The sequence below is a fragment of the Rhea americana genome, unplaced genomic scaffold (assembly GCF_003343005.1).
Source record: "Rhea americana isolate MKP2758 unplaced genomic scaffold, rheAme1 scaffold_106, whole genome shotgun sequence".
Lineage (NCBI taxonomy): Eukaryota > Metazoa > Chordata > Aves > Rheiformes > Rheidae > Rhea > Rhea americana.
Window position 1 is genome coordinate 2,861,616 of NW_028185106.1, and position 24,343 is coordinate 2,885,958.

At 36.6% G+C, this 24,343-nt stretch overlaps 1 protein-coding gene across 1 annotated transcript in view; it reads left to right on the forward strand.

Annotated features, from left to right (window-relative positions):
- COL25A1 (collagen type XXV alpha 1 chain) overlaps positions 1-24,343 on the forward strand; it is a 308,714-nt gene that overhangs the window by 147,363 nt on the left and 137,008 nt on the right. Inside the window, exons 3-5 of the mRNA XM_085309395.1 lie at positions 10,001-10,045; positions 12,117-12,124; positions 14,213-14,239. Of these exons, the coding sequence (XP_085165521.1) occupies positions 10,001-10,045; positions 12,117-12,124; positions 14,213-14,239 (80 nt within the window). The remainder of the gene's footprint in view (positions 1-10,000; positions 10,046-12,116; positions 12,125-14,212; positions 14,240-24,343) is intronic.

Here is a 24,343-nt window from a genome sequence, read left to right on the forward strand (position 1 = left end):
GGCAGCTGTTTAAGACGGAAAATTAAAGGAAGTACATCTTGGCTTTGCTGGTTCTTTGTTAATAAATCCTCCTGTAGCCATAATTTGGAATGAAAGATTGAAATTTAACCTTGGCTGCTATTTTTATCAGGGTTATGACCTTCTGCTATTGCCATGCATGGAAAAAAAAAAAAAAAGACACTCCAATTTCCCGAAGTAATAAGCCTTTGAAAAATCATCATTTTCATATGCTCAACACTGCCATGTTCACAGTAAGGTAAACCATACTGACTGCTCCAGTGCAAAACCAGCAGTCTGTGTAACATCTCCTCAGACCACATAAGGGGGCTGTGTAATAGGTATGTGGGTGCCTGAACAGGACTTTTCTCTAGCTGATGTACCTAGCTGCTGTTATAACGGGCCTGTGAGCTGAGAGCCACACAGCCAGCAAGGAGAAAGGATAAAGAAATGAAAAATTAGATTGATGAAATGCAGGGAACCCTCAGAGGAAGTAATGACCAAAGTCTCCTCTGTGCGTACAAGACCATATGCTTAAAAGAAAAATCACTAAGATTGAGTATAATTGGTCACAAGTAACATTTGAAAAAAAAAAAAAAAAAACATTTTTCTTAGGATGGTGTTATGTATTGTGCATTCTGCAAAGAAGAGGACCTGCCAGTTAGGTCTCTGGCTGTAGGAGTGCAGTGACTGATGCTGAAATCCTTACTTCTCAGCAGCATTACCTGAAATGTTATAGTCCTCTTCTGTCCTGTTCCATAAACTGTGCTACTATGTAGATACTAGAGAAAGGCTGACTCGTTCCTGGGGACCAGGACACACTCTCTACTTAAGATTTTGCTTGTCCAAAGCACTACWTTCAAGAAAGAAGCTCTGTTTTCCACTGTTGTTATGTTACTGTTGTTTGCCATTTTCTTGATGGCAAAACTTTGAAATGAAATATGAAGTGACTTCCTAAAGACAGATGCAATATTTAGTTTTTAAGAGCTCTTAATTCTGAAGCCTTTGCTTGCTGAGTTTATACAACCACAATTGTATTGCATAGTTACTCAAACATCCTGTGTGTTTGCTTGTCCTCAGAAAGTGTCAAAATCTGTCCCTAAAGGACATGTAAATTCTACTGAGGCCAAAGAAGAAGAATGTAATTTTGATACTTTTTTTTCTTATTTCATCAGTGCTAGTATTTGAACGAGTTAAATGAAGTTTGGATGGTTTTCCCTCTATGTAGTAAAGGGTTTTTGTATCAGAAGGCCAACTATTAGTATGGTGTGATAATAATACAATGGAATGGCAAGTTGAAATGACGAGAAGACTTTAATGCCTTGCTAGTATTGAATAGCTACCCCTGCATACTTCAGCTGTCCCTCAGCAATATTTGTCAGCCAGGTGATAGCAGCTATTTCTGTGTTTGTGAAGATGACCATGTGTGCATGGAGTGTTATATGTTCATTAAAATAGTTTAGCGGCCTCACCACTAAAGTTTAGTGTGTAAGACCTAGCTAACTGTTCTAGCCCAGGCTACTAGTGGGAACTATTTCAGTCAAATTGCCTGTGCAAGATAGATCATAATTCCAGCCAGTGCCAGCTGGAAACAAAAGCTATTATCTTAGGTGAATCATTTCTTTGGTTGTCTTATAAACGTGAATCTTGGTCTTTGACGGTATTTTAAATATGATCAATTACAAATGTTCTGCTGCAACACTTAAATTCTAGTCAAGTAAGTTGTGAAAAAATTAGAGTTCAAGAACCTATTTGTTCTGCATTTTACCAATGAATGCCTTCCCAGAATAAGGTCAGGTGAGCAGCAATGTCCCCCATCTTAGTTCTTCCCCTTCTAAAGGGAGGAAAGAGAGAAAATATCAATATGATTAAATCTGTGACTGTAGTGCTTGCACAATACTCCTGTAATTCAGTAAAGGTTTGCATTTTATGTATGAATAGGTTGGTGAAGGCACTCCTAAAACTACAGCTCTGGCAAAGGACATGACCAGGATATTGGTATACATAAGATGAAGTGTGATTAGTAATCAGAAGTAGGGGTCTGTTAGTTAAATTACTGCCATTTTTGCTGGAGCAGTGTGTATGGTATAGGTCACTGTTGTATAGAACATTCAAATGACAGCAGTGAAAAACAAACGGGTGAAAAAAAGCAAACTGGGCTAATGGAAGACTCGCAGGCAGAGCAACTATCGTGTGTTAATAAGGTCATGTATAGTCTCTGTAGAAAGCAGGTGCAGACCTTAGAGTGTGCCATGAATATGCATGTGACTGATGTTTTATGTAGCGGTTAATGTAACTCTCCAGTTTGGGCTGGGAGCTGATAGCCAGCAGAGCAACTAGAAGGGGAAATATCTTTTAAGCATGCAAACCTCTAGTCCCAGGGAGCACCACTGGTAGCATTCCCAAAGTTCTCAGGCAGCTTCAGCCTGCCTAGGTGGCTGTGAGCTGGGGAGGGAAAATCTGACGTTAAACACACCAAGTGCCTGGATCTGAACAGACCAACCGAATGATCTATATTTGTTACAGAAATCTGTATTTGTGAGGAGTGAAAGTGGAGGGAGGTGGAAATGGAAGTTGCACAATATGTAGGGTAATGCTCAAAAGACAGGACTGCTGTGAACCCGCTACTGCAGCTCTTACAGTAGGAAAGTATCTTTGGACTTCCAGGTTAGACGGACAATTAGAAAGGAGTCTAGTGGTTAACTCTAGCCACTAATTGAATTTTGTGTGCGTTTTGCCTCTCAAGGCTTTTCTTGTGCTTCATAGTTGATGATATCAAGTCTTGCTTAAGAAATTTTTGCCTTTTATTTCATTTTGAGACTGTGTTAGAAGGCAGGATGAATCAGAGTGAAATTTGCAGGTTTGAAGTGAACTGTCTTTAGAGAAGTTATGACATTAAGTTTCATAAACTTAGAAATTATAAAATTAAGTTGTGCATACAGGCAGTTCTTCAGAAGACAACCTGCTCTTGGAAATGTGCTTTAGGAACCCATGGGCTGAGATGCTTCTTGCCAGGCTCTGCAGGAAAGGCAATGTTAGTCTGTTCATCACAAGGTGCTGACTTTTGGAGTAGAATTCCTCTGCTGGAGGTGAATTAGTTCTCCTCCTGTAAGGAGTTATGTTGCAGGAACAGTTCAGGACTTTGGACAAAGCATGAGGTTTTCCAGCTTTATCATGCTAAAAGACTTACTGCAATGCAGAGTCAGAGAAAGCTTAGGAAAAGGTAGTGATAATGATTAATAATATGAAGAAAATTCAGATGAAGAGATTGATAAAATGTGGTATGTTTACTTTCAAAAGAGGACAAGTGGGAGAGCATCATAAAAGCGTATTAAATGCCAGAATAGATTCAAGAAAGTGAGAAGGGAGTATCTTTCCTAGTCTCATGACAGAGTGCAAGGAGACATCTGTGATTTTTACAAGACAGTGAACTTAACATTGATAAAAGGAAACAAATACTTCTTGAAGTATTTATTTACATTGTGAAGCCTATTGTCACACACCATTTCTTAGGGCAAAAATTTTACAAGGTTAGAGGAAAGAAGGGTAAGATATTAGTATGACTACAAAATTAATTCAGAAGGATAATACTGCATGACAACAGAATTTTTGGAAGGGATATTACCTTTTATGCTTCAAGCATGTTTAACCATAAGAGAAAATTAAGGAGTACATATATGTGTATGCACAGTTCTGGCTGTCTAGCAGGTGATAATCACATGATTCATTCAACTCCCTCAATAGTATCTGGTACTAGCCACATGACGCTGGACTAGATGCCTCTAATCAGATGGCTTTAGGTATGTRCAGAAGTGGTAAAAATAAATAAATAAATAAAATCTGGCCTAGACAGGTCAGATTTCTCTGCTGTGGATCAGATAGACTGATTTTGGCATTTCCTCAGCCAAGTTGCGTAATGGCCTCTGACACATATCCAAGCCCTGCAATGCAATGATGTTTCATGGTGAGCCAAAAAAGAGATGTAGTGTGTGTGAAACAATGAATGTTATTTATCCAGCTGAGGCTTGAAGGGAGATAGATAATTTTATGAGGTAGGAAATTCAAACAGGCTGTCTCAGACAGACTGAGGTACAAAGCAGAAGACTGACACAGCAGGTGGGATGAGTATGCAGAGTAGGAGGAAAGAAGAGTCCAAGTGTTACATGAGCTAAAAAAGCTGAGAAAAGAGAGAAGAGGAAAAATGTCAGTGAAGGAGGTTGGAATAGATCCATGTAGTATTTGCATTCTTCCCTACCTRGGATGGAATTGATGGCAATGCTATGAAAAAGGACGGTGAATCTCTCTGTCAAATTACATGTTGCCAAAAATTCATTGGATGAGATCTCAGCTTCTTTGGACGTTTCAGTGCTGTTTGCTGTGCTTAGTGACCATTTCAGTAGGAGGAGGGTAGCACAACAGGGTAGTTAATCATGTGGCATTAATTAGAGTCGCCGTTGTGCTTATGGCATGCACATTTCACAGGCGAAGGTTTTGCGCTCAGCAGCTGTCACTCTGCCTGCTGCCTACCCGTGTCTCTGGCCTACAGTATCACTTGGCTCTCTTGCTCCTATGGCTGCAGAGCAAAAATGCATTGGTTTCCTGGGAAGCCATTCACTGCACGTGAGCCGTGCGGGGTTGGCTCCAGTCAGTACAATCCTGCAAGTCAGTCCTGAGTTTGTCTAACAGGGAGCAACATGAAATGGAATTAAATGATGGCAGCTACGTTGGGCTCCAGAAGTGAAACGGAGAGAGCTGAATGACTAGCTAATAGGGTGATGGAGCTTGAAATGCAAAAGCAGCAGTTATTTTACCAGCGTAACAGTCTAGTCAGAAAAGACAGTTGGGTAGTTAGGTTGGTTGATTTCAGCTAACTTCTAGGTACTTTAATTGCATGATTTCAGCAAGTTTGGCATAGTTTTATGCCTAATGCTCCTGAAGTAATTCTATTAACTTCAAAGTTGCTCGGGATTTACTCTGAAAATGCTGTTGATCCGGTCCCCTTTTCTGACTTACGACAGGTAAATTTTTACGTTACTGGAAAATACAAGTATGGAATAGGTGATGTCCTTTGAAACAGTCAGCTGAATATTTTTCTTTCCATATACACATGGAGCGTTCATTGCCTTTAACAGAAGATAGGTGTGTAGGTCAAGTGATGTGTGAGCAAAGTCCCTGTGTAAAACAGGGAGCAGGGTTTTGAACTTCTTTTGTTACTCTTTGATTGGCATACTGGTTTAGCGTAGGGGTTTTACACCGTACTTCCTTCCAAAATTAGGACACGTGTGGTTTTCTAGATGACCRAATGGCAAAGCATTTTGACATGCCTGGCAGGTGCAGATAGAACTATAGATCTCAAGCACCGAATATTCCTTCTGTTTGCTTGCTTGCTTGTTTGCTTTTTCATTCTGTCTGCTGCTGTGGAAGTATAAGTTACTTGCTTTAAATAAATCAATAAAAGAAATAATACAGCTGTTGCTGATATAGCAATCTTTGTACTTGTACCACCTGTGGCTCTGAAGAAGAAGTGGATTTTTTATTTTGGAAAAACTTGCCTGATATGGTATGACTTCTCCTAATTTAGGCTGTTTAAGCATTGAATATGTCTCCTTGACACCATAGGAATATTCTGCAGAAGGTCAAGAAAAAGTCAGGAAGCCAAAGCTTGATGAAGGCACATTGCATGTTATTTGTCCTTATGTTTTCAAGATCTGTAGCTGGTATAAAGCATTGTAACTCAATCTACATTACTGATTTACACCAGTTAAAAACCTGACCTCAGTTTTTCCAATGTCTCATAAATGTGCATCATTGCAATCTATATTATTTCTTCTATAACTAAAAATGTATCTAGAAGCATTATTTTTGTTCTAAGCTTCTGATAGGTCAGTCACTTCCTTTGGTGCAAGGGCAAAAGTCATGCTTTTGGAACATCCATTTTTAGGAAGTGCATGGAGAACTGAACTGAAGAGAATTCCTGCCTTCACTGTCCAATGTGTGAACAACATACATCATTTTAACTTTTCTATATCTTTAATAAATTAATTATATGTTGGTTTATCTAAGACCCTTTCCTCATGATTCAAACCCAAGTATAGGAAAAATGCAGTAATAGATTTTAAAAATCTATTTATTTCCATTTGTTGTATCTGATCTGAAAAACATGCATGGATTTAAAATTAAGAGTCATGATGCTCTTAACTACTATGCTGGACACATAGTAAATATAAACAAATTAAGCTAGATGCTTTCATCTGTTCAAGTTGCCTTGTACCGTTGTAGCTGCTTGAGGCAGTCTTACAGCCAGCTTGAGTGCATAGCTGAATCRTTCTCCAGGGTTAAATTGGCATGTCGGCTCCTACCCCTTAAGCTATGTGACTTTTTTGATAGATGGCAAGGTGTATGGTGGAGCAACTACAGTAATGTTCTGCTTTCCTCCATTAAAAAAATGCCTCCTATTTAGCAGTATAAAAATAGGAGATCAGTTGCTGACCTCTGTGTGCATAGAGGATGAATTATTAGCAGAGTTTTTAGGTTTAATTTGATTAATTCTGARTGGGGAGGGGACTTGCTTGTAAGAGACCTGGTAGTGACTTACTGCTTTCTACTGCTTATATTTGAGTAAAAATACCAAGTTTAAAGTGATTGCCTAGCTGAAGTTCAAATTTTTTTTTTTTGTTTGGTACCAGTTCTGTATCGATAGATAAGATAACCAAAACTTTTGCAGCAGCTAACATTTAGTGACTGAGGAAACAGATTTAGATAAATGATTGTTTATGTATTTTTGAATCCTTAAAGTCTTTTCTTTTTTCTGTTTTCAGAATTACATTTATAGATACAGAATAGCAGTGGTGCATTAGTTTCTTGGTGTCTAAATTAAAAAGTATGTATTTTAGATGCTGTATGTCTTACACAAGTGGTAAAAATCTGCGATCCTGTTGTAAGATGACATTTTGCCTAGTATAGCTTTTATTCACTGTTCCTTCCCCAAATGACTCTCCATCAAACCCTCCAATTAATGCAAAATTTAAAACAAAACAAAAATTTTAAAAGTAGTAAAGATAGAGGGTAATTAATATTTATAGCAAAACATATAAGCTTTTGTTAACTGGAAACTCTTGGAACAACAGCTAATGTTAGCAGTCAAGATTTAGAGAAAGCAATGTATTCAGGAAAACGTGAAAGCTCATGCTTAAGTACTTCCTAAAGTGATGACCTTAAATATGTGTTTCTGTGAACTTAAATGCTCTGTGAAAAAAAGCTTACAAGTGCATTGTTTCTTATTGGTTAAATGTTTTAGATAAGTACATATGAATTATTTCCTCAGATGCTCCCCAATCCCAGTAGAGGTTTGCAAGATACGCCTCTCACTTTGCAATTTCTAAAAGGTTTATAAAGGCCRCTGCCTAGATGGAGATTGGAGCAGGATAGACTTCAGGAAAGCTTTTAATGAGAGAGGGAGAAGTGCTTCATGCCACTCAGTAGCAGCTAAGTACTGCTGGTCTGAAGACCCAAAGGTTAGGCTTGTGGTATGATTTCATTTATGCTGGCATAAATCCAGAGCAATTCTCTTAATTCCAGTGGTGTGGTGACTTTGGAAGTATAAAAACAATAAGCATTTAGCTGGCCATTAACACTTACACACATTTGCATCTCCTAGCCTCAGAATAGCAGCTTAAGAGGGATCAACGCTTGATGTCAGGAGAAAGAGCTGGACTTGAGCCCCTTTGCCATCATTGTACCCAGCTACTAAATTGGCAGTTTAATGCTCRGTGGAAATGTGGCTTGCTGGATGAGATACCTTCCTTCCTAAAATTCACAGCTAGTGGTTACTAATAGAAGTTTTGTAGTAGTGGCTAAAATGCCTTTTAGACAACAGGAATTTCAGTGGAAGACTTTGTAGTAGACGTGTGGATAAGTGAGTGTATACACATACACACACACGTAACGCTGTTAAAGTTTAGGAAACAATATTTTACAAAACAGGATGAGAATATTTTGTTGATATGTGTTGGAAAATGGGAGAAAAAACGATCATTATCTTGTAAAGAACCTTTTAACTTTCTCCTGCACATCCTTGTTTGTGGTCAAACCGAACTGCTGCGTGCCTGTTTTTGTGAGTTTGGGGACAGCCAGGGGGAAAGCCCCACCAGCTACTGCACAAGTATATGGATGCATGGGAACTCTAACAGTTTTTAATGTTAGTTGAAAAAAAAAAAGTATGTATAAAAGCTTGCAACATGCTGTAGCAAATCGTTCCACGTGTAAGAAGTTTTTRTAGGTATTTCTTGCAGTGACTGAAGTGTGTCAGGATAAAGTTGCAAGGTACTTTACAAGAGAGTGGCATTTTTTCCTCTTGGCAGCTCATAATAGCAAAATATTCTTGTCTTGTTGGTATGTTGTTGATGGATATCCAGTGTTGTTCCTGCTTTGCATGATGATGTTGTTTTAAACTTTTGTTGCGTTACGCCATCACTGCATGTCATTAAAATTGAACGAGAAAGAAGGATTTTAGTGAGGTTTATAATGTTAAGGTAGGAGTAAAGGTCTCCACTTTTAAGGTAAGAACTGCTCCTGTATTTTTGAAATATAAATTACCCTGTTATTTCCCTGCTGAAATAATGCTATTATATTGCAATTGTATCATCAAAGTTTCTRTTCAGCATCTCAGACAGATTAGTTTGCATCATGTATTTGGGGGAAAAGATTCGGCATGTGTGAAATGAGACGTGGGATGATGGTTCGGATGATTCACACAGTTACACAGGTGTTTAAACTAGCTGACAGTTGCTTACAGTGTGTATTTGTACAAGAACATGCGTGTACCAAATTTCTTTTGCGGTGTGTTTTAGCCACAGCAGAAGTCCTTGTACCTGGGCATGCTTCACTGCTGTAGGAAACTCTGCCCAATGCACTTTGTTCAGCAGCTTTGAGAATCCTGCCTGTGGGTCTCCCTTCAGATCAGCAGCGTTTCAGCACTCTGGCTCACTGTTACAGCTGTCACCTCTCTTCCTGGCTGCACAGTGTACAGTAAAAGTGTACTTTCCTTGTATTTTCAGGAACAATCTGATGAGCTCATCAGGAAGAGAGGAAAAACATACAGTTTAGAAAGGATGTTGAAAGTTGGAGAGGGATGCAGAAATGAGGGACAAAAATGATTTAGTTTTTTCTTTACGTGTCTTAGAAGGCTTTAACTATAGCATATCAATATCTCTGGAGAGAAGCCCATGGCAATAAAGGATTCCTTAGCAAAAGGTGCAACAGAAGCCAATCTGTCGTGTTAAGGCAAACAGCTATAAGCGGGAGCAAAGCATATTAGCCATAGAGTGCTAACAGCGTTTAAAGTGTTGCTTAGTGTTGGAGGGGAAGGGGAAGCCAAGTGATGTTTTTTCCGTCTCTTGATATTTTCAGCTAGAGACTGGATGCTTTTTCAGTATTTTCTAAATAAATGCTATAATGATTTGACTTAATTTAGGAATAACTGATTGAAGTTTAATGCCCAGTGATGTATTAGATTTGAGGACACTGAAGAAGTAGTGCAGTAATTCTGAAGAATATAGACTTTTTTTATGAAAAGGAAGGCCGTAACTTCTTCTCTGGGGTTTGTGGTGACTAGCATAAAAATTAATCAGCTACAGTGCAGCAGGTTAGAAATAAAGAAAAATGTTCTTGTCAGAACAGTGAAGCACTAGAAAATAATGGCTGTGGAAGTTGCAGGAACAATTTAGGTGTGTCTGGTTTTGCCTTGAGAAAGGGAGATGAGCTGGATGACCTCTCAAAGTTCTTCCAGCTCTTTTTCCTGAGAGCCTACTCTTAGTCTTATTCCAGTAACTTCTTACACCTGCTCAGCCAGAGCCTCTGGTCCTTATTCTTCCTGTTTCATACACTTGCTGAGCCATGAACATCACTCATGTCATGCATCTGTTTAATGCCCTTATATCTAAATGTAAATGTTAATCTAAATCTCAAGAAAAAAAAATACAACCCACCCTCCTCTTCTTTATAGGTCCTCCAGGGAAACGAGGTAAGCGAGGCAGAAGAGGAGAGACTGGTAAGTTTTCAGTTTCATAAGATTCACTTTTATTTGACACCTCTATGCTCTTATGAGGGTGCATATGCAGCATGCCTTCATTATTATCTTTGTTACTTGTGTGTGCTAGAAAGAGGGTTCTGAAACTTTTCTGGTAGAAATTTGTGATCCTTGGCATATACCTGGTGGCCTCTCAGCTGGCTCCTAGTCCTGAGTATCATTAACTGGTAGATGCACTTCTTAATGCTTCACATAGTTGTAGACCACTGGAAGAATATTGGTAATTGTCAAGCCATTTCGAAGTTTTCCCGTGCTTGCACAAATCAGAATAACTCCATGCGAGTCAGTAGCCACTTGGTTTAATTTTACAARGGAAGAAATTCATCAAGAATGTTAACATTCAGAGAAATGTTAACATTTCTTCAGAGAAACGCTAACATTAACTAGACTGCTCTGTATGAGAGAAATTATTGTTTGCTAGAAAAAAAATAAAAATTATTCTGGAATTAAGAAAAACATTAGTGGTTCATTATCTTGTACCAGGGAGTTTACTGYTGAGACAAGGTGACTATGGATGAGGAACACGAAATTTCATTTGAGACAACATGGTGAGATGCTGGGCAGCTTTTCCTGTTGACATTCACAGGAATTGAAACTATTTATTACTTTGTGGGATTGATTCTTTCATAACGGTGAACTTTCTAGAAGTAATGCGGGAGAAAATGAGCATTTCTAATATCCTTGACTGTCTCTTGTTTAATCGGCCAATTAGGAGAAACCTCTAATCAACTTGATCCTTGTAAATCTATTATTTAGTGTTTCTTCTCTCTGTAAGTGGTCATTTTGTTCGGCCCTTAAAAACTATTTGCTGCTTTTCCTGCATCACACAACTGAAGCGCTAAGCCTCGCCAAAAGTCAATATAAATCACCTTGATGTTTCCATTCAATGTTGGATTAGTATTTGCTGCAGAAAAAAATGCTATGGTACAGAACGAAGTTCTAAGATTGAAGATTGTCTTAGAAATGAGCCTGGCAGTTACTTTGTAGTATGCTTGTTGATACATTTTAAATCTCAAACACATATTAAACTATTAACAAAGGAAATTGGTATCTTTAATTTGAAAACAGTCCTGCACCTTAAAATGTGTTTTAAGAATGTTTACCTGTATAAAGAAATTACCTTAGTTACTGAACAATAAAATTACATTGTTAAAAACAAAAGACTGTCAATATTAAAAGCAATCTCAATGTGCAGCTGCTGCTGTTTTATATCTCTTTTGCACTTCACTTTATTCAGAAATTAGAAGCATGAAAGCTAATGAAAAGCCAATGATTTGGGAGCTGCAGCTGCTCAATTTAATCAGACTGAAATAGTAGATTTGATTTGTGGCCCTTTGATAATGTTTMCAAGAATGGCTATACAAAAGTCCTTGAGTCTAAATAATTGAAAAAATGTGCAAATGTGTGACATTTTAATACGGAGCACTTTATAAGTATKCCTTGAGAAGGGAAGGTGATAAAAAAGAAAGTTCTGTAGTGTTAGGTGGGCACTGAACTCTCCCCTTTGGAGCAGAGTTGGAAGCCTGGAAGATGTGGGTGCAAGCATGTCTTGATTAGATRCCAAAGTTAAATGCCAAGGGTGCTTTCTGCAGTTCTGCAGGCAAGCTGTGTTATAGTGCCCAAATTGTGTGATGTTATTACACGTGCTTTGTGGGGAGCTTGACGAAATGAATTGTAACCCCCGTGGTTAGTATTTTTGATCTGGCATGAAAGTGCATGGAAATGAATGGAGAAGCAGCTTGCTTAAGATTGTATAACCGTAGTTCAAAACTTGGCTTGGTAAGGTAAGAGCATGCATTTAAGCCTCAGCCATATTTACAAGTTGCAAAGCACAGCCAAAACAAAAACTACTTGAATGGGAAAATATGTACAGTGTATTAAAAGTGTTGCTCACTTATAATCCTGAAGCCTTATGCTTGGCTTCTTGTATATGTATCTTTCTTCAATAACTTGGTAAACTTACATATTTTTTTCTCTCTCTCTCTCTCTCTCTCTCTCTTCTTGTCCCTTCCTTTCCCCTCCCTCCCTACAGGACCTCCTGTAAGTACAGTGATACATTGTTGGATCTTCCAGAATCAGGCAGAATCTATGTTTGATCCTTTTAATTTATCATTGTGATTTTATTTTTTTATCATCAGGAGGGAAATTTYATATTTATACTTGCACAGCACAAACTCTTACTAATTATTCTGCAGCTGAATAATTTAATTAGAATGTTCCTTAAGGAAACAAAACAAAACAAAACAAAAAAAACCCTTAAAACTGTAAAGCTTTACATTCAGCGCTCCAGATAGMAGTTTGGATCAGAATTCCATGTAAGTATGTTATGTTCATTTTGTTTATGACTTAGTAAYAGACATTTTGCTACTGTATAAAACTGCGTAAGTATGCTATTTTAGGTCCGAATTCAGTCACTCTGCCTTTCACTAGGCAGTAACTTACTTTGCAGTTATTGCAAAGTCTTGAGCAGAGACTCCTTATGCATTGCAGTTGTACATGCTGTCCAATTTGTTCTAAYATAATTATTACTGAAACCAGTAACTGCTTCTGTAAAACAATTACTAAATAATCATATTCAGCTTAGTAAGGTGGCAGAATCCTGTGCTAATCTTGGGGTTGGGGGAGAGCTTTGTTTCATTTTGTTTTTGCAGTAGATTTCCAGGGCAGGTCAAAAGTCTGATTTAAAGTACAGGATTGCATGCATGTATTTCAAGTATTTTTATTTGTCATGCCATATGTTCCATATGGTGTAACAACGTGATCATGAAAACAATGTGTGCAGTACACTGTTTGAAGACATTTAGCTTCTTTCTTCAATAGACATAGTATTTCCACAATATTTTCAAGACCAGATTATCCATCAATTCTATGCTACATGCATATTTGAGAACAGTGAAACCATATTTTGAATTTCTGCTGTGTGACTTATTCTTGTATTCACCCAGTTTTTGACCGAGTGCTCAGCAGATCATAGTGGCAAACTCATTTAACAAGCCGTAAATGAAAGACAAGGCTTAATGCATAATAGTGCTCTTTATTTGAAAGGAACACTGGCTTCCTAAATTTCTTTTGCAGTCTTGCTATGAAACGCAAAGAACAACCATAAATCATTATACCAATGGTTTTCCTGTGGCAAGACAACATAGCAAGAGTTCACTATATGCCTCATTATGGATGTCTTTACTTTTTGAATTCATCTCCCTATCATTTTAGCATAGGTCCATTAAAAAAAAAAAAAAAAGTTGTCTGGATGCTCACATCCTCACAGTATTAATGTAATCATGAAACAGATCCCAAGACTGAATAGTTTTAAGAAGTGTCTAGTATAGAATTCTAAGTCCCGTGTTCAAAACTGTCTTAGAAGAATTCATCTAGCTGAAAGTCGGTAAGACTTTAAGTTGCTACAAGGCATTTTGTGATTTCTATACCTAATTCACTTTTTTATTTTAATGCAGACTTGTTGTAGTTGACCAGGGGCAACTATTACAAGCTCGATTACTGTTGTCACCTGGGATACTGTGGTAATCCTTTTTGTTTATAGTAGCAAATATTTGAATATCCCAAATATCACTGTGTGGAACTTGGGTATATGTTGTATTTTCAAAGGCTACTGAAGTACTCTGTTTGTTTTCCTTGTATGTATCTACTGAGTGTCACATGTGATAACTGTCATGGTCCTGAGGATTTCAGTTTTTTAATGATCTGTTACAGCATTCTCAATTTTCTTCTTCGACACATATGTTCTAGTGGTAATCTATCTGTCTATTACCATGCTGCCTAAAAAACAAATCTTTTTTTTTTCCCTCTTTTAACCACCTATTGCCCTTTAACCTACATGCATAATGTTCTTTGTAACAAAAGGAATTTCAATGAGGATGAGAGATAGCTTTTTAATTAGAATGTTTATTCAAGTTAAAATGATGTATGTACAGTACCAATTGTCAAAGCCTCATTTCTTCACTGTGTAGTACTTGTTCCTTATTTCTTCATCTGTAATATTGATACAAATCAAGAACTGATGAATATGCAAATTTTAATTTGTCAGTAATGTACTCTGCATGTTTGTTCTGTCAAATGTCACGATTCTGTTGTTAATGTGTGTCATACCATTTCATCTCATTCCACCAGGGTCTACCAGGGCGAAATGGCTATCCGGTAACTTATCATGTCTTTATGATAGCTTATATTACTCTAAAATCATGCTGCTGTTTTTGTTTCTGCTTTATTATTGTAAAAAAGAGCTGTTTTATGTTTCTCAGATGTCTGCAAAACATAAGACTTTTCTTAAAAATTTTTACAAAGGCCTAGATTCTTTGACAGGTTTTTATAAAGAGTCTGAGTCATAGACATCTACAAAGCGTAAATGCAATGCACTAGTTGTTTGACATTGTAAGTATTTTGTGTTGAGACTCTGTGTTCCTGCATACATTAATTTTCTACTATAATTAAAAAAAAAAACTTTAGCAGGCTAATGCATCTCAATTTTCCATATTAGAAAGCTGTTCAGCTGGCATATGGAATGTCCAAGTCCTTTCTTTTCATTTTCTTCTATTCTTTTGACTGCTTCATTCAATGCATTTCGAGGAAAGAAAATGCTATTACAGCAGTCTTAGCAGTTGGCTGGGTAATCTGTCATAGAGCAAGCTTGTGATAATAAATCTTCTTTTGTGTCAGTTTCACTCACATCTTTAAGATTTATTGTCTGAAAATTGTAGTATATGAAATAATGCATCTTTTAAAAAGCTATTAATCTATTAATAATATATTTTTTTCAAGTAGCTGGGCAAGCTGATTACAGTGTCTACTCAAGGAAAGAAGTGTATGCCTATGTCACATATGTATTAGAAACCAAGTGAAAAAAAATGTACTAGTGAGTACATTTCAGCAATAATACCTAGGCAGGACACAGTGACTGTTAAAGTATGATGATAATCTTTCTTTAGGCACTTGATAGTATGGCATGGAGGCCCTCCTGTTCTGATTTGCCTGTGTATTTCAGACAAATAACTGCCTAATTTTTCAGTGAGTTTAAAATTTTTTTCTGTGTTCATGTGAACCGCAGTCCTTGAATACCTTCAGTTAAAAGGCAGGTGGAGGCCAATTTGAATGTTTCTGTTTAGACRCTTTCTGTATTTGAGTTTACTGAGAAATGTTACAAATGAAACAATATTCAATGTAAATCTTTACTATTAACAGTAGTTGAAAGTCAGCTTATGAAGAATTAATTATCAGTACCAAGAATTCTGCTTGGATACTGAAAGCATTACTGGGTTTCAGAACATACATTCTAATTTAACTTAGAGTACTTAATCTGCGACTGCGGGTGTGTGTGCATGCACATAGGACAAGGAGGGAAAAGCTTAAACCCTTCATTGCTTATCATACAGCTCTGAGCTCTGTACAGAGACTGCAGTTTGAAAGAACAGTAAGAAAAAAAAACAGTGACAACAAACCATCCCTCACACACTTAGGTCTTGGCTTCTATTAAAATTAAAAATCTGGAGTTTCTTAYTCCATTTAACAACCTGATAGCACAAAATAAAGGTTATGCAGTGCAAAACACAAAAGCCCCATGGATTTAATTTCTTGTCCTAACATGTAAATTGAAAAAACGAATGAAGATACTAAAGTCATGGACTTGTCCCTATACAACCTTTGAAACATGCCCAGTTTGAAAATACAGTTTTCGTCAGAGCTTGAAGACCTGATCCCTGGTCCTGGTCCAGCTATTTTGTTCTTGAAGACATTTGCTGTGGAGTCAAGGCTATGTGATTGAAATGTCTAGATCTAATAGTGGCATTATCATGGGCAAACTCATTAAACATGTTGCTGTACATTAATACAGCCATGCATGCCTGCATACATGCACATGCAAATATGTGTCTTTAGTAGCTCTTAGCACTGAGTTTGGCAAGTTGTCTCTTGTCTAGCTCTTTAGACCTTTTCAATTGAAGCCATATCCTCTTGCCTTGAATGGGAAATATATAGTAGCAAGTTGCCCTTTCAAAATACTTATACAGTCCTGTAGAACTCTGTGAAAAGGCTATTAGTGTTTAAAGCTATTTCTCTAGAGTCCATTTAACTTCTGTAGCAACCTTATTGCTTTAATCTTTATTRAACTTTATAGGATATTCTGTGAGGATAGTGAGGTATATCCACTGCATATGGCTTTCCAAAAAAGCTTTCTGCTTGGTAGACCAAAATACTTCAATACAACCTCATGAAACCTAGTGAAAGTTTTCTCTGRCAGTTTTTGTTGTCTATATTCATTCTAATTTTAAAAATAAGAAGTAGTAGTAATATAATAAAAGGAAATACAGTGGGTAATCCAAGTTCCCAGGAATATATGGTGTCAAAAGTCAGGGAAATAAACTAGACTTACTGTTGATGAGTAATGTAGTTATTAAGAAGTTTTAAAGACTGTGATTAACTGGTTATTAATATGTAAGGCACCATGAAAACTATAAGTGTACATTGGTGCAGCTCTTTTTCTCTCATTAAAAACTTTGTATAACAAATGAAGAGACTAAATTCAGAGTTGTAACTCTCTTCAACTTCACTTTTAAATTGAAGTAGGCTATCACATCTACTTAAAAGAAAACAAGACAATAACAATCACAGAATGAGAACAAAGATTCTTGTTGCAGGATTTTTGTCTAACCATGTGTCACTTGAGAAATAATGCTAGAACTTGGATGAAAAAATAGCAGCTTGAAGTTGTCATGAATAGACCAAATGCACAAACAATGTAGTACTCTAAAGGGAAAAAGAGAATCTTATGAGCAGCTAGTTGAATAAGCAGAAGTTGTTTACAGTTTCCATTGAAAATGTGAAGTGGAGTGAGGAAATCTCCTTCTCCTGCAAAAAGCAATGTGTCTAAATTGGTGGTTGTTCTCCTGTAACTGTAAAATATTATCACTCTTAAAAACCTAAATCTAGAGCTTTGGAATTATGCCTATCATTTTACTTAGAATTTGCATAGCTGCTGACAACTTTTTTCTCTGTCAATGTTGATACTAACGAACTAGATAAGGTTAGGACTGCAGGTCCTGTAACAATTCCTTCTGGATTAGAAAACACCTTCATTCTCACAATTTTGATTTTTGCACCAGTGAAAAAATAATGCACCAATATACCATAAGAGAAGYTCGTATCCTGGGAATCATGATATGTAGAAGATTTCAGATTGCTGTCAGAAGGTTCTCATTCTCCCTTCACTTCCCTTCCATTCCTATGTTACTTAAAGTGTATAGCTAGAACAGAGAAAGGCTGTGAAGAAATAAACCATGGTATGGAAGAAGATGAAGACCACTGGGAGACTGGTGAAAAAAAAAACATTTTATTGTCTGGTTGTGTTGCTTTGTCTGTGACAGTACCACATATTTGAATATTTCTCCAGAGTCCTTGGCTCCTCAGAGAGAGATTGGGACTGTGTAGACAAATCCATATGAAGACATAGTGTAGCATGCCCCTTTCCTCTTCATTCTCTCATCATTTCTTTTATAGAATGAAAGTTGCATGTAATTATGGAGAAGTTCCTGGGCAGTTTGTAAAGAACATTTTTGTAAAGAACAGAACACTGAGCTTCCATTCATTCCATTCAGTTCTGTGACCAAGCAAGGCTGCATGTGGGTCCTTTGTGTTTGTCTGCATTAAACAACCGTCAAATACGACTCTTCTCTTCCACCTGTTTATTTTTAAGTATTAGTTACAAAAACCAAATATATTGACATGAGTACTTGGAACAAGTATTCAGTATCAGCAATAACTTTTCAAAAGCTATTGTGTATTCTCAGGTATATTACATACACATCTGTTTGAAAATGACAGAACTAAATACCRTTATGGGTCAGCACTAGGAGGCTTACAGGCATGGGAACATTATCCCAGATTTCTTTCCGTCTTGGCTCTGCCTCCAATTCTGTGCATGTTATCTGACAACACAAATCTCAGAGAATGTTTCTCATCTGTGATTGAGTTACCGGGACCAGTATCTTCCTGGAGCTGCTAGTGAGCAGAAGTACAAGTAGTATGTGTGAAATTTCAGTAATTTAACTATGAACCATGTTTGGAATTCACCTTGTTTCTGGAAGAGCTTGTGTAAAAGATTCCAAACCATCTACAGTTAGAGGAATGCCAGTTTGGTTTTGATTTTGGACATTTTATATAAATAYATACGTGTGTAAATACAGTACGTATATTTTGTATGTGTGTAAATACAATATATATATTTTTTTCAACTAAATGACATGTATGGATTCCTAGCATAAGCAAGAATATATAGTTGCTAGGTAAAGTTCTTTCATCAGGGTTTCCTGTGGAATATCTGTTTTTTTTTTTTTTTCCAGTTTCTTTCTTCTTTTCACAAGACTTATTTTCTATCATATAACAGATTTAATATGCAAGTCTACCAAAAGGGGGTGAAAGTTGGCTGGGTTTTGTTTGTGTCAGTTCAACTGTATTTAGTAGTATTTTTTTTTAAACAGAAAACACAGAAAATTAGTTCTCTCCAAATGCAGATCTTTAAAACTCAGGTACCATGGCAACTTGGTTTCCATAAAACAAACATAAGTGAAAGAATCAAAAGAGAAGAAATGAGCAAAAACTGAGGATTTTTCATCAAGTTTCATTCTCTCTTCACAGCATTTCTTTTTTTCAACAGGGGTGTTTTAAGACCATTCTCTATTTTGGGCATTTGATCAAAATAAGGTGCAAAACTTTTGCAATAAGTTTCAGGTTTGGTAGAGAAGTATTTGATAACTATTTTGATTATTAAAAAAARTCTTTCAAAATATACAGAAAATTCTAAGCATCTGAAATCTTAAGAGCTTCTTTGCACTCAGTGATTTGGTGTAAGTTTTCTTAGTTCTATGTAATTTATCCTCCTTTTTACTCTTGACAGAGGTGATAGTCTTGGGAGACGTGGTTTTCAGTTGCCCCATCTGCCTCAAACTTCTTGCTTGTTCTCAAGGAGTGGAAGGAATCTTCCTCCTCTTCAGAAAGATAGTTTATCAGTTGTCCATCTCAGAAGGTTTCTAATTTGCTGATTTCTTTATTCTTAACCAAGTACTCCTTGCTCATTGTTCATAAAGGTTGCCAGCTGATGCCAATGCTCTAATTTCATCAGAAAAATAGTGACAACTCAAGATGAGTATAAATGAAATCCACAGGACTATTTTTCTTCTTTCACATGAACACTTTTCACTAATTTCTGGAGTTTTCTGCATCTCCAGAACTTTTCATTAATACATTTTCTGCAACAAGTCAGAACTCCAAATTCACCTGCCACAGCTCATCAAAATACTGGAGACAAGTCATTCATTAGAGTGAATATTCCAAGAACATACTTTGACCCAGAAGGAATGTAGTACTGATACTTCAAATGTTGTCTGCAGACTTCCTTGTACACTGTTTGTAAGTGCCACAGTCCTGCTAGAGAAGCTTACCGCAAGAGCTTTTTTTTTTTTTTTTTTAATATTGCAGTCAGGCCGACAACTATAGGAATAAGGGTAGGAAAAATAAAATATTCAACTCTGCCCTAAGGTGTAGAGAAAAACATCTTTCTACAGCTGTAGAAAACCTTTGTGTGGATACATGTGACAAGTACAGCACCCAACAGCWTCTGTAGCTATTGGAATTGATGACTTTAAGTGCCTTCTAGGGTATCAGTATGATTTTCTCAAGCCACACGTGTGTTACGTGATGTGAGCCTTGAAAAGTGGTCAAACAGAGGTGGGTAACTCATTTATTAAAGTGCTTTTCCCTGATATTGAACCATAAGTATGGTCCAAATCACAGTTTTAAAGCTGCAGTCTCAAAATTATATTCTTGCACAGTTAGTATTCAGGTAGGTAAGGGTTACTTAGTTTCTAGGATTACCACTCTCGAAAAAAGTGGATTACACCTTTCCTCCTTGTAGTTACTGGCATCCCATAGTATATGTTAAGAGGCTATAGTTGCAGGTTGTATTGGCTTGTGTATTTAGAGAGAACTTTGACACCTTCAAACTCTTGCTAATGGTTGTAACCCAGTGGATTGGGAATTTTCAGGAGCAGCGACATTTATAGTGTTCCCAAATATATTCTTCAATTTAAACAGGCATAAAAGGCTGTTAAACAAGTTAACTGCATAGTATTCTTGTTCTGTGAGAAACAGAGGAAGGCTATAAGAATCTAGTAGTAGTAGTAAAAAAAAAACAAAAAAACAAAAAAAGAAAAACAAAAAAACCCCTGCTACTGAGGACACAAAAAAAAACCCCACCTGCTATTGAGGACACAATAACAATGAGTAAACTTCCAAATTTTCTTGTAGCATTTGGGAGAGTSTTTAAATTTACATGTGTGAGTAGTAACTGTAGCTTTTGTGATGAAGCAGGTCACATTAATAGTGATAATGTTTCTATAACCTTCAAATCTATGAATAAGTGCATAATACAATTAGTTTAATTTCTTCATATGCTGCTTTTTTTCAGTGATTTCAGATGCCTCATAAAAATTGACTTCAAAAAGTTGAGACCTCATAAGCTTTCAGTTGTTATTAATTTTGTCACAGATGATAATTTCAGCTACGCATCAGAATATGTTTATTAGCTTATTATAGTTGCTGTTATGAATGAACCATTGGTTGAATCTTTTCATCTGTTACGTCCATGTAATGCTGAGTGCATAAATAAAAGAGAAGGCAGTATTTTTTTTCCTCCAGCTCCCTTGAGGATGCTCAAAGYGTCCCGAACTATTCCATATATGTGATGTGATACTGAAGTGAAAACTGACTCATCTGCAAAAGCCAGCAGCATAAAAACAAGAAGAAATTTCTACCCTTTATCCCCATTTGCAATTATGATAAAAGTTTCTAAAATGAGCTAGGGTAGAAGCTTCACATAGTGACTTTAGAAAATGATTTGTGCAGCAATAAATGCCCCCGACATAGTACATTTTGATTTAAACTAATTAAATATTTTAGGTTATTTCATTCCAGTTTCTACATGCAATTACAAATAAAGCTGCAAAAAATTAGTAGAATAATCAAACAAAATGGTAATAAGTACTTCAGTGTATTGTTTCTAATGCAGACAATTGTTACCATGTGTTGGATTCCCAAGCCCCTTTAAATTAACAGTTCTTATCTCAGATTCATGAAGGAGAAGTGATAAATCAACATCTCTGCGTGGCACTTTTTGTAATAGCTGATTTTGGGGAATTAGATGTCAATAACTGAGCGTAATAACACTAGAATACTATGGGCTAGTGTAAATCAGTGTAATTGAGATTAGATTCATGGTTGATTGTTAGCTCAAAATAATATAACACCATACATTTAACAGATAAATACAGCGTTATATTTGATGGCAGATAGATAGAACAGTTGTAGCTAATTTTTTCCAAAAATCTCTAAAGAATTAGCCTTTCCTCTTTCATAATTAAGTATTCATAGCTGAAGAAGGGAATTAAATAAACTGGTTTATGATCTATTTGACAGTATAGATAAATTTCTAGTCTCCCCAGTCCACTCAACTGATTTCAGTTTGGCAGCTAGTGCAGGTGATGTGGAGAAGGCCGTAGTTAAGATTTTCACATCCATGCTTTGGCAGATATGACTAATGCTTGAACTACACCTGAGATCATTTATACTCACCTTTTCCTGGGCATCGTGCTTAGAGCAAACTTTCTAATGACTTCCTCAGAACACATGATGCAATTCAACAGCATAATGGAAAATAACTTTATATATGAAATGAACAATCCTTGAACAAAATGTGTTCCAAATGTTTTGGCCAACATAGATAGGAATTATAATTCTGGGCCTCATTTCTCAAAATATATTAGTGACCATTGCATGCAGATATACAATGGGTAACCAGTGATAGTTAAAATGCCTCTCCTAATTTTCCTGAACTATCCTGTCTCTCAAAAGAAACTTTGAAAAATTGAAAGAAAAAACGTTAAATCACTTACAACAGAAGTCCTATCTTTAATTACTGTTTCTATCTATCACAGATGGGGAGGGAAATCCCAAACCCACATGTAAGAGGTCATAAATCATCAATTCGTTTGTTATGAAGGAGAATTGTAAATGTGATATGTAATTTTTTTTAATGGTGGATCTGTAATACAGCTGAAGGATATGTAAAAACTGCTACTCACACAGCTCCCAGATGAATATGCATATGTGGGGGTTTAAGTGCGCTGTTAATCATAGCATAAGGCCAAGGAGTATAAAATTCACTGAAGAATATTGTTCCTAAAGGGCTTGATACAGCGCTTTTCCTAAAGGTTCTTGTGTTCTGTGATTTCCAAACACYCACTTCCCTCTGCACTTAGGGTTCGGTTTCCATTTATGATATAGGAAAAGGAACATCTGGAGCAGACAAGCACCTGAACTGGTGGTTCTTGCAAAGCAGAATGAGAAACTTGCTCCATGCTGAGAACCAAGAAGCTGTGCTCCRGTAATGGCACCCTGGATTCATCGCGTTGGCTCATTGGTTCTCTCAAATGCTTTAATGGGCCAAACACTGCGTAGCATCATCCAGTAAGAACATCAAAACTAATTTGGGCTTGCATTTATCATGCTAGTGAGGTTCACTGACCTTTGATTTTTTTGCTTCTCTTTTAATGTAGAAGTTCAGTTGGTAGGACAAAACCTTAAATTCCCTTTTCCCCATTTCTGGGGATCTTTTAGCGAGGATACGTTTAATGTGCATTTTGCTTCCTTCATCTCTCTTCATCAAGAGAAGTACTAGGGTATAGTGTGAACTGCTGTTAGTTTCTTTTATGGAGGAATGAGTTCTCAGCTGCACACATGCATATCAAAATCAAGATTAGTTAAAGCAGTTTTATTTCTGAAAGCAAACATGTTTCTCTAGTAGGAAAGATTTATAAAAGCAATGTGGAATGTTAATTGGAGGTTTTTCCGTGACTGTATAGGATACAGATCATAAATCATTCTCTCAAAAGGTTGATTTTTTTTTTCCTTTTGGCTTATGGTAAAACAATTAACATTTAGTATTATTTGCTAGTACTGAGAGCTGCACAGTATTGTACTGGTAATCTAACAGAAAATCACTGAGCTAATGGTTTGTTCAGTGCAACTTCACAGTAGCTATTCCCAGTGTAACTGAGCAGAATTTAGCCTTTTGCTTCTTTGCCTTACAAAGGGAGCATGATGAAAAACAATCATGCACATGAGYACTCATCAGTTGAAAGGAATATTAAGTTTTTAACTTAAAAATCAGTTTCTTGCTGTTACATAATATTCTTACCTAGATTAACTACTGCGTACTCATGTTTGTTGAGTGTAGAAATCTTAACAAGCAAAGTAAATCCAGGAAAAGTTTGGAAATKTATACATGTCACAGCTCTCATATGTAACTGTTCCTCATTTTACCAGGTCAGTTGTAACTAAGATAAACTGTAGTAAGGGTAGATTCTTCAACTCTTGTTCACACTGAATGGTGCGAACTCAAACAGTCCCCCAAATAAGCACTATTTGCTGTGGTAGGATAAAGTGAAATTTGGACCTATGCANAAAAAAAAAAAAAAGAGAGAGAGAGAGAGAAATTGCAGGTACTAAGGAAGTGCTTTATTTATCAGTACAGAGATTTTTGTGAAGCAGAAATTATATCCCTGTGCTGGAATTCATGTTTTACATTCATATTATTTTTGTTCAGTGGTCTCGGATACTCATAATGTGTTCTTGCGTCTTCTAGCAATTGGAATGATTTTAGTCTGCTACTTGCAGTTCGTTTCAGAGAACTTTATTAACCGTGGTGCAGATTTCTATAGGTGATGGTAAAGGTTGAGAGAATGGATTAGAATGCTCCACAAGCACCACGAGTAATTTATAGCGGTTCAGTAAGTTCCGTTGTACATGACCTAGCATTTACATTCCCCATCAGTGTGCAAGTGCTTTTTTTTTTTTTTTTTTAATAGGAAAACTCCTCCTGAGTGAGACTTGTGGTTTTCTTTCAGGTAGTCTAACTGATTAACCATTCTTCAGTATATTCCTATATAGGAAATGACCTCAACATTTTTTCTTCCAGCTGCATGGATCAATTATCCTGATTTTTTTTTTTTCCGTTCTGCATATGATAGAAGATCTCTCATTTTAAGTTTCTGCCCTTAAGGTATGTGAAGTGTAATCTGGTTTTGCCATCACATTCAAATTGTTTCTCCCTAGATGGGGATCCAAAGAAACAGATTTTGTTCTTCATGCTGTCATCAGCTTCTGCAAGAACCCTTTTATAAACTTGAAATCCAGTAA